The sequence below is a fragment of the Pholcus phalangioides genome, unplaced genomic scaffold, assembly GCF_987345545.1.
Source record: "Pholcus phalangioides strain wild (caught in Gottingen) unplaced genomic scaffold, Ppha-v1.0 ptg000024l_1, whole genome shotgun sequence".
Classification (NCBI taxonomy): domain Eukaryota; kingdom Metazoa; phylum Arthropoda; class Arachnida; order Araneae; family Pholcidae; genus Pholcus; species Pholcus phalangioides.
Window position 1 is genome coordinate 30,842,818 of NW_028301616.1, and position 15,370 is coordinate 30,858,187.

At 29.9% G+C, this 15,370-nt stretch overlaps 1 protein-coding gene across 2 annotated transcripts in view; it reads right to left on the bottom strand.

Moving 5' to 3' along the window:
- Nucleotides 1–15,370, bottom strand: part of LOC149069215 (potassium voltage-gated channel protein Shaker-like) — a 508,027-nt gene that overhangs the window by 210,235 nt on the left and 282,422 nt on the right. Inside the window, exon 1 of one of the 2 annotated variants that reach the window (XM_089250523.1) lies at nt 1,117–3,105. The exons of the other annotated variant lie outside the window; for it this stretch is intronic. Within the exon in view, the coding sequence (XP_089106649.1) occupies nt 1,117–1,205 (89 nt within the window). The 5' untranslated portion in view covers nt 1,206–3,105. Of the gene's footprint in view, nt 1–1,116; nt 3,106–15,370 lie in introns of those variants that run through there. 2 annotated transcript variants of the gene reach the window in all.

The window sequence follows — 15,370 nt, forward strand, 5'->3', positions numbered from 1 at the left end:
TTTTTTTTATCTAGAAAGAGCTGATAGTGTCATTTTTTGAAAGCTGCTGAAATTTTACTTGTGTTCAGAGTTTTACTAAATTGGGAATAAAATTCAAGGTGATTATTCGACTTTGCCGAGCTAGATTTTGTTTATTGATAATAGGAAAATGAAGGAAAATCGTAAATTTCACACTTAAAAAATTAACCATTTTAGCCTATTAAGAAATCCACTCCAACTAATTAAATTCCTGTGTTGGTGTATCGTTTTAAATAAAAATATGCTAACAGCACCCATTTACGTCCGTATTTGTATAAAAATAAAATCCGATACGTTTTTCATGGAGGTGTTAATTATATTTAAATTCCTATAGTTTCTTCAAAAATATAATGTCTAACAATGGGATCCACAAATTGCTTAAAGGTTTACAGACCGACATTGAAATTACGATATCTTCTATTAATCCTTTATATGATAAGCCCAGTGTGTATTTGAATAAACATGGTCAAAAAATACCCATCATACCATTTTTTCTCTCAATTTGTTTGGTATTTTAAGTTTTCTTCTTCTTTAATTATACAGGGGTATTTTAGGTAGTATATCTTTTAGTGGCCATTTTAAAACAAAATATGGCTATATAAGTGATACTGTTTTATCTAGAAAGAAGTAATTCCTCTTCGGTGTCACTTTTTTGTGAGCTGCTGGAATTTTACGAGATTCTTGAATAAAATTCAAGATAACAACTATTCACCTCCGCTAACCAAGATTTTATCAGCTATTATATAATAGTAAAATGATAGAAAACTGTTTATTTCACGCTTAATTGTCCCTTGTAAACTCCACTCTAATTAATTAAATTTATACATATTGTTCTCCAATACGTATTAAAAATATACAAACAGCGTCCATTTACATCGATATTTGTAATAAAATCAATATGCTTTTATGGGGTGAGCTATATTGGGTTAATTATGTAAATTCCTACATTTTCTTCGAAAGTTAATGCCTAAAAATGGGACCAAAAATTGTTTCAGGGCTTATAAACCAATAATGAAATTAAGGTATAACTAAAAAAAAATTTGAGTTAATATAAATTTATATATAGACTAATTTTTTTCAATTTTTGGAAATACTCACTGTTGACCATAGTCAGCCAAGAACTCGCCAGGAAGTTGATCGGGAGCAGCCGACGAACCGGCCTGTGACCAGATACCGACGGCAGCCATAAACTCAGGTCAGTCGTCGTCACTTCAGCAATATGATGCCCACTGCAGTTCGATAATCCAGCATGACTTCGTGTCATCAGTGTAGCCGAGATATTTAATCCTATCGAGTACTATACAACCACTCGCGATATCTTTTTCTTTTTTTTTTTAATTCATAAGATGCACGTCCCGATATCCATTCGCTAATCAAAATCTACAACGCGCACTAACACAAACGCGAACACACACACATCTAAATACATACTGTGTACATTAAACACACACACACACACCTACACATGCACATCGAGTATCCAAATTCGACTCTAATCCGAACAGATCACTGAGGATACGTCAATCTCCTTGTATCGATCAGATGGCCACTAGTGATGTTCATTATGGCATTCCAATGTTCACAGTATCCGTGTCCGTTACGTATCGTAACAATTTTAAAAATTCCTAAATTTCCAAATCAATTTCATCCATCATAAAAAAAAAAAAGATATCCAAACGATACAAACTTGCAATTGTTTTCCCTTGTTAATCCTATAAATATAATAATTCCGATCAGCTTGATGAAAACATCCTGACGCACGTAAAAATCCCCTAGTGTTTGTAGAAAAAAAATTTCATTTCTAATTATTAGGAAAATGGCAAATGACGACGATGATGACGCAGTTCACGAAATTCCATAATCACCGTGTAATTAGAAACGTTCCTCATGGACAGATTAGATGATTCGATTGGAATCCACATACATTTTACAAAAACACTAAAGATCAATGCACCCTACACGACTTATTCAATGATTGCAGGGGGGAGAAAAATGCTTTCCAAATATTTCCAAATTCTTATAAATCAATAAATTTTCGAATTCTTTTTTTTTTTTTTCGGTTCCTTATAATATTAAAAATTATTATTATATTCCAGTGCAGAGAGAATACTAAAAAAAAAAATTCTTGCCTCTCTTTCTCACTTGATGTTGGCTTAGATTAGTGCTCACCTGTTGCGAATCGATCACAATCCTAGGAAGAAACGTCACGGAAAATATATATACCTGGTGACGAAATGAATTCTGGGAAATAGCGTGAATTAAGTTTTAAAAAATGGTGTGTGTATATCCAATAATATAATAATTATTACTTTTTTTTGTTAAATTATGCTGTAGTTGTACTCGTAGACACAGACACAAAAACCACAATGTAGATTCTTTCACGGAAAAAATCGACAAACATTATCCTCACTAATCCAGACAAAAAAACACACGTCGATACCGGTATATTTATATCCTTTCAAAGCACCGTTCCAATCAACTTTGTGAAACATTCATTTGCACGGAAAAGTGCACGAATATGCGTGTGAATCGTATTTTCCGGATAATGAATCCTATTTGACTTCACTTGCTTGAAAAGTGGAACTCTTAATGGTATCAATCCTCATGAATTTCCATTAACATTCATCACAAATATTTTTTTGGAGAATTTCGTAATTTTCAGACATTTCGACAATCAATTTTTCACACCTACTACTTATTAGAAACTCATCTGTTGTAATAGAAGCCTTAAAACCATAGTTGCAAACTTGAGAAGTGCATTTTTTTTTCCCAATTCAAAATCGATTTCGGTGGTTGATCCTATTTTTTTTTTTTTATAGATCTTAATCCAGTATCCACTAGATTATATAAAACACATGTGCACCACACTAAAACAAAACCGATCGATGATAATAATAATAATCCATAGGAGAAGATCACACTGACTTTTTTTTTTTTCGAGTAACTTATTCAATGGTGGATAGAAAAAACAAGAAATACGTAACCGTGATCGAAGGCCATCGGACGGTCCTACTGTTGCTTACTACGAATATCTCTCTGGCGTATATCGCGCTTTCTAAAAGCTCACAAAAAGGTATCCTTTCCCACACCGACGACGGAAAACTGTTCCTGTTTTCGGTGGGATATATATCGCCAAATAGAGTTCGCCAAACGTTCGGGATCATTACCGGAAAACATCGCCAAAACAACTTGAAAAAAAAAATAAATAAATAAAAAAATAATTTCGGTTATATTTATTTATTTTTCGTCGAATTTGTGCATTTATTTAGTTTTATTTTCTTCAGCGAATAGCGGAAAAATCCCATCTTATTTTTAGGGAGAAGAATTCGATTCTACGTAATTGAGTTTGGTTTTCTTATTGTTTGTGTGTTTTGGTGCTTTTTCTTAAAACTAAGATTCGTAACGCGTTTTAGTGGATTTTTTGTTTTTAATCTTGTTTTGCTTTCCCCCCCCCCCCCTCCGCTTTTTAGTGTCTTCATTGCGATTCATGTTTACCTTTCCTACTTTATTCTTTATGCTCTGGATTCTCTTTCGATCTATAAGTTTACTTTATTGTGTTTCCTCTAAATATAGCATCAATTGATTCGAATTACTTTATTCCTTAACAAAATACATCTTAGGTCTTTTTAGTGAAATTATTAATAAATAACAAATCGTTAGTTTGTTGTGACTATGCAGAAAATAAAAATTACAGTTATTTAACCAAGAAACACTTTTACCGAAATCTATTAACAATCCAAAACTTTATAAATTTTCTAAAATATGTTACATCGTCTAATTTGTGTAATTTACATCGTCTTATGTCATATTGAAAATATTGGTATTTTTGCGAATCTAATGGAGGTTAAAAATACATATTTGAAATTATGTAATCTAGAATTAATTAAATTCAAAAAACTAAAGCCATGCGAATATTAATATTTAACAATACATTATATCGAAGAAGAAGTATTTTATTGTTAGAGGGAAAAATTTGATTCTACGCAGTTGAGTTTGGTTTTCTTATTGTATGTGTTTTAGCGCTTTTCCTTGAAACTAAGATTCGTAACGCGTTTTAGTCGCTTTTCTTTTGTTTTAAATCCCGTTTTTTCAAGTTTTTAGTGTCTTCATTGCGATTCCTGTTTGCCTTTACTACTTTTTTTTGTCCTGAATTCTCTTTTAAACTTTAAGTGTGTTTTCCTGTGTTTCTCTAAATAATTCAAGCATTAAAATTGATGTGAATTACTCTTTTCTTTAAATCTTTATAACTACGTTCAGAAGCCAACACATATATTAAAATTTTTCAAAATATATTTCAAGGATTGTTTTATGCTTTAATAAAAATATTAAAGATAACGAATTAAAAATTCATTGCAATTATATATACAGAAATATTATGTAAGAAATTTATAGTTATTCAATCAAAAACACTTTTTTCTATATTTATTAAAAATAATTAATTTTTATATATTTTCTGAAATATTAATTTTGTACATTTACTGGAAGTATTTGTATTTTAGCGAATCTAGAGAAAACAATACCATATATATATTACAAAATATGAACTATAGAAAAATCTAAAATTAATTAAATACATAAATCCTCAGTGTTAGAAATATTAATATTTTGACATTCATTTTTGATATTTGAAAATACATAATTGAAAAACATATCTTATTTTTAGGGAGAAAAATTCGATTCTATATAATTGAGTTTAGTTTCCTTATTGTTTGTGTTTTGGTGCTTTTTCTTAAAAAAGTTACGCGATTTTGTCGATTTTTTTTTGTTTCCGATCATATTTTTCTCAGTTTTTAGTATCTTCATTGCGATTCATGTTTGTCTTTTCTACTTTATTCTTTGTTCTGAATTAAATTATTTGTTCACTTGTAAAGTTTTTTTTTTTGTGTGTGTTTCTCTAAATATAGCATCAGTTCATTCGAATTAATTTTTTCTTTAATTTTTTTATATTTGTATAAGAAACCAAACATTTATTTTCAATTTTGATTCAGAAAATCTACGTAAGGGATTTTTTAATTACGTTGTTATGAATTAATAATTACGCGTATAAATGCAAATAATAACTCGTTAATTTCTTGTAATTGTCTGGAAAATAAAATATTGCATTAGAAATCAGTTATTCAATCAAAAATACTTTTTTTCTAAATTTCATATAAATACTAAATTTTTATAAATGCTATTTTGTAATAATGTTAATAAATTATGTAATAATGTAAATGTTAATAAATTATGTAATAATGTAAATGTTAATAAATTATGTAATAATGTAAATGTTAATAAATTATGTAATAATGTAAATGTTAATAAATTATGTAATAATGTAAATGTTAATAAATTATGTAATAATGTAAATGTTAATAAATTATGTAATAATGTAAATGTTAATAAATTATGTAATAATGTAAATGTTAATAAATTATGTAATAATGTAAATGTTAATAAATTATGTAATAATGTAAATGTTAATAAATTATGTAATAATGTAAATGTTAATAAATTATGTAATAATGTAAATGTTAATAAATTATGTAATAATGTAAATGTTAATTTTGAAAATTTACTGAGATTATTCGTAGTTTTGGGAATCCATTGAAAATAATAATGTATAATTGTATTTACAAATATGAAACATAATGTATGCAAAACAAATTATATTACTCTTTTTCTTAACTTTGTTATAATTACCTAAAGAATCAAACATTTATTAAAAAATTAGATAATTTCTTGAAACACATTTTAAGGACCGTTTTAATGAAGTTATTGAAAAATATAACTAAACATTGTTTTCTTGTAAGCGTATAGAAAATAACATATTCCATCAGAAATTTATAGTTATTAAATGAAAAAAAATTCATAAATTTATTTAAGATAATAAATTTTTATAAGTTTTCTAAAAATAAAAAATGTTACTTTATTTTATTCTCTTTTATTCTTTCTTCTCCACTTAATTTTACTTTATTCTTTGTTCCGAGTTTTTCTTTCTTCCAATCTTTAAGTTTATTTTATTGTGTACCTTTTAAATATAGTATCAATCGATTTAAATTACATTTTTACTTAGTTTTTCAAAACAATTTAAGAATCAAACATTAGTTTTAAATTTTGAAATTTTTTTTGAACACATTTAAGGACCATTTAATGAAATTATTTATAAATAACACGAAAAACTAATGTCTTGTAACTGTATAAAAAATAAAATATTGCATTAGATATTTATAGTCATTCAATCAAAAACACTTTTTTTCTAAAATATTAGTTTTTAAATTTATTGAAAATATTGGTATTTTTGCGAATCTATTGAAAATAGTACTATATATATTTAAAATTTGAAATTTAAAAGTATGTAAAATAAATAAATTTATTTGTAATTATATTAATTTGTTTCTTTCTTTATTATTTTTTTTTATTTGAATGCTTATTAACACAGAATCAAGCTTTTATTCAAAATTATGATAATTTTTTAAAATGCGTTTTGAGGATTGTTTTAATTAAAGTACAAAGAATTAAAAATGCCTTTTGTACTTTTACAGAAAATGTTACATTTGAAATTTCGATAGTTATTCAGTCAAAAATATTTTTTTTCAATCATTCAATAAAAATAATAAATTTTTATGTTTTCTAAAATATTAATTTTGAAATTTACCGAAAATATTGATATTTTTGTGAATGTCATGAAAACAATAATATACTATATATATTTAGAAATATAAAGTCTACAAATATCCAGAATTAATTAAATTTTTGAATGGAAAACCTTAGAAATATTAATATTGCAATATTCGTAACTTCAATATTTAAAAATGCTTAGGTAAAAATAAGTTCAAATTAAAAATTATTCAAGCGAATAAAAATTATTCAAGCAATTAAAAATTATTCAAACAATTATAACCAGACAAATATAAATTAATCAAATGGAAAAAATTAAAAAAAATATGTTTCAAATCATTAATTACTACTTGAAAATTACTACTTACAGGAAAAATTATTCACCTAATCGATTCTAAAAACATTGATTTCAGGAAAATTATATTTTCCCGAAAATATTTAAAATAAAATTTATGTATATTTACTTGTAGCTGAAAAATAATTGCCAAATAATTTGAAAAACTTTCAGAGACATTATTATTAACTTGTTATCAGTCTTATTTGTCGAAAATCTATAATTAAATTTTTTTAAATACAACGACTCTTGTCAGAATTAAGAAACATTTATAATTCAAATGAATAAATATGAAGAAGAAATTGTGCTGATTATTTTAATCAACTACCAATATGATTAAAAAATCAATTACTGCAACTTCCTTATAAAGCGATTGCTATTGACATGATATAATGAAAACGACAGTCATTGAAAGGAACATGAAAAATGTGAAACTAAATAGATTCAATGCAATACTCTCTGGGAAAGCATCTGTTTGTAATGACTTAGTTGGATGTAGAGATTATTTTGTCAATAATTATCAGATTAAATTATGACTTCAGATCAAAAGAACATGCACCGAAATGATTTCTCTCTCTTATCTAAGAAAATACTATCTAAAATAACTCATAAGGAATGAAAAAAAAGAAAAGTGCTGAACTAACAAAAGAGTGCTGAATTGTTCCGGATGAAAAGCCTGTACGACTGAGACTCTCCTCCCGAAACTATTCAGGAAAGTGAACATATTGTGTCGTGTGTGTGTGTATATGAAGCTGGAAGAGAAGAAGCCCGAAACTAAATATAGGAACAATGACAAGGAGCAGATATTTTCTCACTCGACGGAGACAAATAACAGAGCCCTTCTTAAGGTTCTTCTTCTGAGAGAGAGGAGGAGAACGTCTTAAGGCTTTCAGCGCTATTCAGCCGAGAACAACACACAGACTCAGACGTCAATTTTATTCTCTATTATCAAAACTAATGACCTCTTACCAGATGAAAAATCAACTTTCCAACTACCGAGCGATGACAACAGATCATGAAGACGACGTATGTATATGTTACGGTAGATGTGATAAATCCGGTTCTTATGCATAATCACCGAGCATTTTTTGGTAAGTTTGATAAATTTCCCTAAATTTATTACATTTACCGGTGATTATGCATAGTGCCCAAGCGTCGCGCGTGTTGGTAAACATGATAAATCTCTATTTACATAATATGAGATACGGGATAATTCATTCATGTATTGTATCATTATATCGGGGTACGATCATAAAATTTATTATCATTGCATCAGGGTAAGATCATAAAATTTATTACCATTATATCAGGGTATGACCATGAAATTCATTATCATTATATCGGGGTCCGACTCACTTGGATTTTTTTTTCATATTTATCAAATTCCCCGATGACCAGAGTAATATGCATAATAACAGATAAGGGCGATAAATTTCGAGTATTTATCAAATTTACCAACGGCACTTGTTTGTGGGTACTGTACATAATCACCGGTAAAAGTTATTAGTATAGGGAAATTTATCAAATTTACCAATGACACCTGGGTACTACAAATAATCACCGATAAAATTCATCAAACTTACCAAGAAGATTAGTAAGTATGCATAATAACCAGTAGTTATGTAAAATAAACGATTTATCACCTTCACCGTAACATATATACACATGTATATATACACACCGTAACATGTGTGTGTGTAACGGTGAATGTGATCAATTCGATTATTATGCATAATCATTGACAATTTTTGTAAGTTTGATAAATTTCCACAAATATATTTTTACCGGTGATTACGCATAATACCCCCCCCCCCCAACGGGTATAGTACCATACGCACAATACCTGATAAAGGTTTATATCGGGGTACGATTGTAAAATTTGTTGTATGGGAGTTTGTTATATCGAGGTCCGAATGCAGAATTCGTCAAAAGAAGATAATTATACGAGTTATTCCGAGGATGTTCAGAAAAATTCGTTAGATCGGAGTTCATTATATCCGATTCAAGACTCTGGCTCACAAGTACGGTCATCTAAATAATAAATGCCATCACGTCAATGGGGCTCACTTATCATTACTTAGAAATACGAAATGGTGACTGTCCATAATGGTCGACAAATGTGGTGAATTCAGTGAGATTTGTCACGTTTATCAACGACGCTTGGGTAATATGCATAAGCGCTAGTAAAAGTGATAATGTTTTTAGCATTTATCAAAATTACCAATGACGCTTGGATATTAGTCCTATGCATAATCACTAGTAGAGGTAATAAATATAGCGAAATTTATCATACTTACCGGGACGATTGGCGATTATGTATGGTTACCTGATTTATCGCATTCATCGTAACATATACAGTATATTCATCGTAAGTATACAATACAGTTTTTCCCATCGATTATCTACCTTTGCATGTAAAAACACTTGAAATCACGTGATTTGGAAATACATACGAGAATATATATATCCGTATTATTTGTAACATAGAACTTAATGCATATAAAATACTATAATTTTAAGAACTTAGAATAATAATCACACATTTTATTTGGTGATTTATGTATAATGAAATATCATGGATTTCTTAATCAAACCTGTGCTTTTTCACTCAAAACGCATCTTCTAAGTTCTCGAAGAGATTCATTCATATTTTGTGATTATAACTTCATCTTCTTGTGATTATAACTTCTTCAAATCCATACAATTTCGGGAAGGAAACTGAATGTTACTTACCTGAAAATAGAATTGAAAATATATCATGAATATGATTATTGAAAAAAATTATAATAAAATAAATTATTTTTGATATATATATTATGTTTATATACCATGCCGGGGGGGGCCAGTAAATTCGTAAATAGTTTAAAAAAATTCAAGGATTTTGGTACATTTGAATGCGATTTGCGAAAAAGTGATTCGCACAAAAGCCCTGTTTAGATGGGAAATGAAGAAAAAAAAAACTCCTTCAATCTGATATTGAGAAAAAAATTGAGAAAAAATCGCAAAGGATTATGGGGAGGGGGGCGTGTGTGCACCGCAAAAATCCTCTTTAGCTCCGTTTATGTGCAATATTGCGGTAGCATTGGGAGTTCTAGCACCCGCTTGACGACTTTTTTTCCTTCGTAAGGAAAGAAATGAAGAGCCGTCATTGGTCAAAATTCTTGAAGCGGGTTTTAATTCTGATTTACTATGTAAACGGGGCTATGGAAGAGGTTGTAAATATTTCTCCCACTCTCTGTACTCTTCTTTCCCTACGAGGGGAGAAAAAGTCGTCAAGCGGGTGCCAGAACTCCCAATGCTACCGCAATATTGCACTTGGTAAATGGGGCTAAAGAGAGGGGTTCTTTCCGTTAATTATTATTATTGAAATGTCCATCGATAGAGGGCTGCTGGAAACCATTCCGGCAGGAGTGATTGGATCTGAACATTTCTTCAATCTCTCTTCTGTGTCCGAAACGTTCGTGAAGCTTCAGCCGGTGACTCATGGCTGAGGCAAAACAACTTCACCAATAGTGTTTTTTTTTTCCACCAATTTCTCCATCACAATCAACAATCAATAGCTTATGCAAGTGCCAGTGACAGGAAAATGCAGAAATGAGCTGTTAGTCGTACACCCTGAATTTTATAGGACTTTGATTTGCATATTTCCAGTGATCTGCTTCCGTGCTGCGTGCGCGCTCAACGGACAAAAATTTGAATATTTTTTTTACTGTACAAAAAATTCTACTTTATGAGAGTGTCTTTCGCAAACCGCGTACAAATAAACCAAACACTGTGAATTGTTAAACTAACGAATTTACGGGACACCTTGTATATATACGCTGCTGTTAATGGTATAGTAATTTAATCACATGTCAGATTTTCTCGCCCGAACGTGATCTGCGCATCACACGTGTTGTGACACAAAAATTAAATCAGATTAAAAAATAAGTGTGTGAAGATAATAAAACATATTTTTTTATACATCGGTCTTGTAATGCTTTCTTTCTTCACATTTATCAACATACACAAACATAACCAACATTGCCGTACGAACTCATCATCCTCGGGCTTATGCATTGCGTCTGGAAAAATTAATTCATTAGCATATTTACCAATACGAGCGATTGACCATACATAATCTGTGTGAAGTATGACGAGTTCGTAATACATGAACTTGTTATCAGAATTACGAAAGTGGTAGATCATTACGTATAATGACCAGCTATTATGTATAATCACCAGATTTATCATTTTCACCGCTATCATAGAGTGTTCTTTTTTTGCTTAAGTCGATGACGCATCTGCCTAATATACAAGAGGACGTGTGAGCTCGAAAGCGTCTCAATTCTTGTCGTGATCATTCATAACCAGAAGTATTACTTCCACTTATCCGAGGATGATGTCACTCTCCGCTATCCATACAAAGGTTTTTAACAGCTGGTTGATGCGAAGATATATTTATTTTGGAAAGAGCAAATTTTCCATTGCCCCTGCGGGGAATCGAAACCACATCCTTTCACTTTACGGGTGAATGCCCTACACCACTAGACTACAGAGGCAACGAATATCTCAATCTTTACTTGGAGGGGCAGTTGAATTTTTTCTCTTTCAAAAAAATATCTTCGCATCAGCCAGTTGTTATAAATCTTTGTATGGATAAAGCGGAGAGTGACGTCACCCTCGGATAAGTCGCCATCTGGTGGCATCGTCAGCAATTATGAGCTTCGGCCTGAACTGTGTCCGACCGTTCATGTACGCTCCCGTTCAGTGCACACGAACTCCAAGGAAAGATTAAGGTATTCGTTTCCTCTGTAGTCTAGTGGTCTAGGACGTTCACCCGGAAAGTGAAAGAACGTGGGTCGATTCGCAGGCAGTTGAATTTCCTTTCATTCCAAAAAAAAAACCATATCTTCGCATCAGCCAGCTGTTATAAACTTTTGTTACTTCCACTTGTCGAAAACCGATGGCATCGGAAGTTACTGTACAAATATTTATAGCTATAGTAAAATGTCTTGAGACAATATTACACAGCAATTTAAAAATTAGTTAATACGCTTAGCTCGAGATGAGAAAGAGACCAATCTGTAGGTGCCGGTTAATACGTTCATTTGTCCTTCGTGCGCATGAAATGACACTAGTACAACATAAACAACCAGCCAGTAATCTTACTTGATGATTCTTTATCGCCAATGTACTAAAATGGAAACGTTTATTTCCAATATGCATACCCGTGTCATCTATAAAAATAATCACGCCAAAACTTTCCCCGAACAATTCCGGATAATTTTCAGCGCCGAAAGCTTTCGACAATTTGTGTTTCTCGAAAAACCAAACGAATAACAACTCTGGCAATTCCAGTGCTCCAAAAAAATGAACCATCAGTGAACGACATCAACGGCGAATGAAGGACCATCAACCAGAAATATTTCGATCACTCCGAACATAAATAATCAAAATATAAATTATATATGAATACGATATCTAAAAATTCATATTCCATTTCCCACACTGAAAAGAGAAACATGTGTTTATATTTTCCTTCTTCTTCTTTTTTTTTTTGCCATATAAGACTAATGATCATTGCAGTTCGAAAACTGTCAAAATGTCCTCAATGTTAAATAACTGCTATGTTAGGAGAGAAATGGGGAAAATAAAAGAGAGATATAGAAAAGTTAAGATCATTACATGTTTAAGAACCCTTGAGAACGTTCATTAAGGATGGGCGTGCCTTGTTTCCATTGGGATACGGCGAAGACACAGAGAAAGAGAGGACTCTCACACAGAATAAAATATAAATCCAATTTGGTTTCCTGCCAGGAAGGAATATATACTCGGAATTTTCCGGATTAAAAAGAAATGATGGACTGGGAAAAAGAAAATTGGGATGTTAATACAAAAATGATAGAGATGGTGAGAGAAAAGTGGAAAGAGAAAACTAAACAGATCGAAGGACATGGGAATTTATATCCAAATAGATAAATTTCTTTATTGTTTTTTATTCTTTTTAATGCTACGAATACTTAATGAGTTGTTGTTAACGTTAATGAGAGACACTTCCCTTTAAATTTATGCACAATATGCTTCACTTACGCTTCGATTCATTCGCCGGAGTAATTCAGTCTAATTTTCATGTCATTTACTCGGAATGAGATTTAAATTTTTTGTTGTTTTTGCTGAGAATATATTAAAAAAAGTGATTATGTGTTTATGCATATCTTATAATTGCTTTTTTTATATTAATCAAAATGTTAATGTCGCTTTAATAATCAACGAAGAATTCAAATTTGAATATTTTTCCAATAATTATATTTTATCTGGTTAAACAATGAACGTTTTGACCGGAAAATTCTAAAAAAAATAGTGTTTTTTTAAATAATAAAATTATACAATTAATTATTACACAATTTAAAATTATTGGTTTTTCTCATTTACTTAATGCTTTTGAGGTTTAAAAAATTTTTTTAAACTATTTTTTTTAATTTTAAAATGAATATATTTCAACATTTTTTTCAATCGCTTTCTTTTTTTTGAATATGATATTCGCTTATTTTATTTTAGAGAATTTCAGTTTTAATTAAAATTATCAAAGTTAAGTTTGTTAGTTTTTCTAGTTTGTTTTTTTCTGAACTTTAGTTCAATTTTTCAAATTTATATTTAATTTCTCCATATCAGTTTTAGTTTTGAATTCAATTTGGATTTTATATTCGATTCGAATAATTTTATTAATTTTAAATATTTGATTTTGATTTCGATCTTTTCGAAAACTTATTATAAATTATAATTTGCTTTTGAACTTTAATCACATTTTTTAAAATGAAAGCTCAATTTTGGAGAAAAAATTCCGTGTGAATAATATATATAAGTTCTGATTTGATTTTTCTTTAACAAAAAACCGTAATGTAAATACCGTACTACAGCGATTTATTCCTACCTCAGATAAGGATTGATATTTCCCAAATTGTTTGCGCAGAGAATATCTCTAATCGTTGAATTCAGACACACATACTTTCAATTACAAAAAAATTTCAAATGACGTTAAATATCGAAATTCGTTCAAGGGATCATATACATAAAAAAATAAAGAAAATTGACTTTCTATAGAGTTCCCCTATGCTCAAAAACTCAATTAGAAAGTTCTTGCCCCGCCTGTTCTGAGGCCAACGAAAAAAAAAAAATTCCACATTTCTAAATGCAATATTCGCTGAAATATTTGAGTTCAAAAATCTGAGAAAAATTTGGAAAGAACAACATTAATAAGGGAAATAAGTGTTTTGCATTAGTTTATTATTCATTAGTATTTAAAAAATTCTTTGGGCATATTTCATTAAAGACTGGAATTTTACTTATGTACCTGGGCGAGGGAATTGCAAGTATATATATATATATATATACTTTATATAATAGAAGAGATCTAAACATTGTATTTACATATATATTTCGGATAATACAACTTACAGTTTTTAAAGTACATTTCTAATATTTTTTAAATTGAAAATGCTTTGATATACAGTATATACTTTCTGATCCTCATCTCAGTTCTATATTATTTCTTTGATATTACAATTATTCATTCATCATGTCTCTTGATTTATGTACCTTTTAATCATCGATTCTCTCGTTATATAAGTATTTTATCTTATTTATGCCTTTTTTCAATCTCGGCCCCTTCTTTCATATTAATAGAGACGTTTTGATTTACATCCAATCCTTTATACTTTATTTGACATTTCTTTCTCCAATTTTATTTTTCTCATTTTCTCATCCTTTCATATTGCTTTATTTTCAGTCAGTTGTTTCCTTTAAATTCGACGATTTTGTCTCGGACTCTGGTCTTTTAATCTTTTCTGTCTTGGATCCACTTTTTACTTATTTGTCATTTCTTCCCTCTTATTTTCTTCCAACATTTTTTATTCTGTCATTTTGTTTACTATATTTTTCTTGTAATATCACGTCTTTTCTCAACTTTCATATTATTTATTTTTCCGGATATCAAGAGACTAATAAAAGCAATAAGAGAAAATAATATGTAAACCACAATGTACCAATTGGTAAGTTTATGAATCTGCGTTTGAATAGTTATTGGACTCGATCGGATATACGGGGTGATTCAAAACTCAAAGTACAAACTTTTAGGGGAGGTAGAAAACACAAAAACAAAACAGAATGACATAGGAATGTCTGACCGGAAACCCCAATCAACTAGGAGAAAATCAACTGGAGAATAAACGAAGATGCAGAAATGGCAAATCAATAATGGGTGGAAAAACTCTTTATTTAGTGATAGTTTACACGAGGGCAGTACGTGTGCACGTTAAGTTTCACGAGTGCTCAAAGTACTTACCGACCTCGTCGCTGCTGAAAACGTCCGCGAAATGCCAGGTATTTTTGAAAAGGTTCGACAATCAATGCGTCGCCGTTGTGAAGCGTGCATAACTG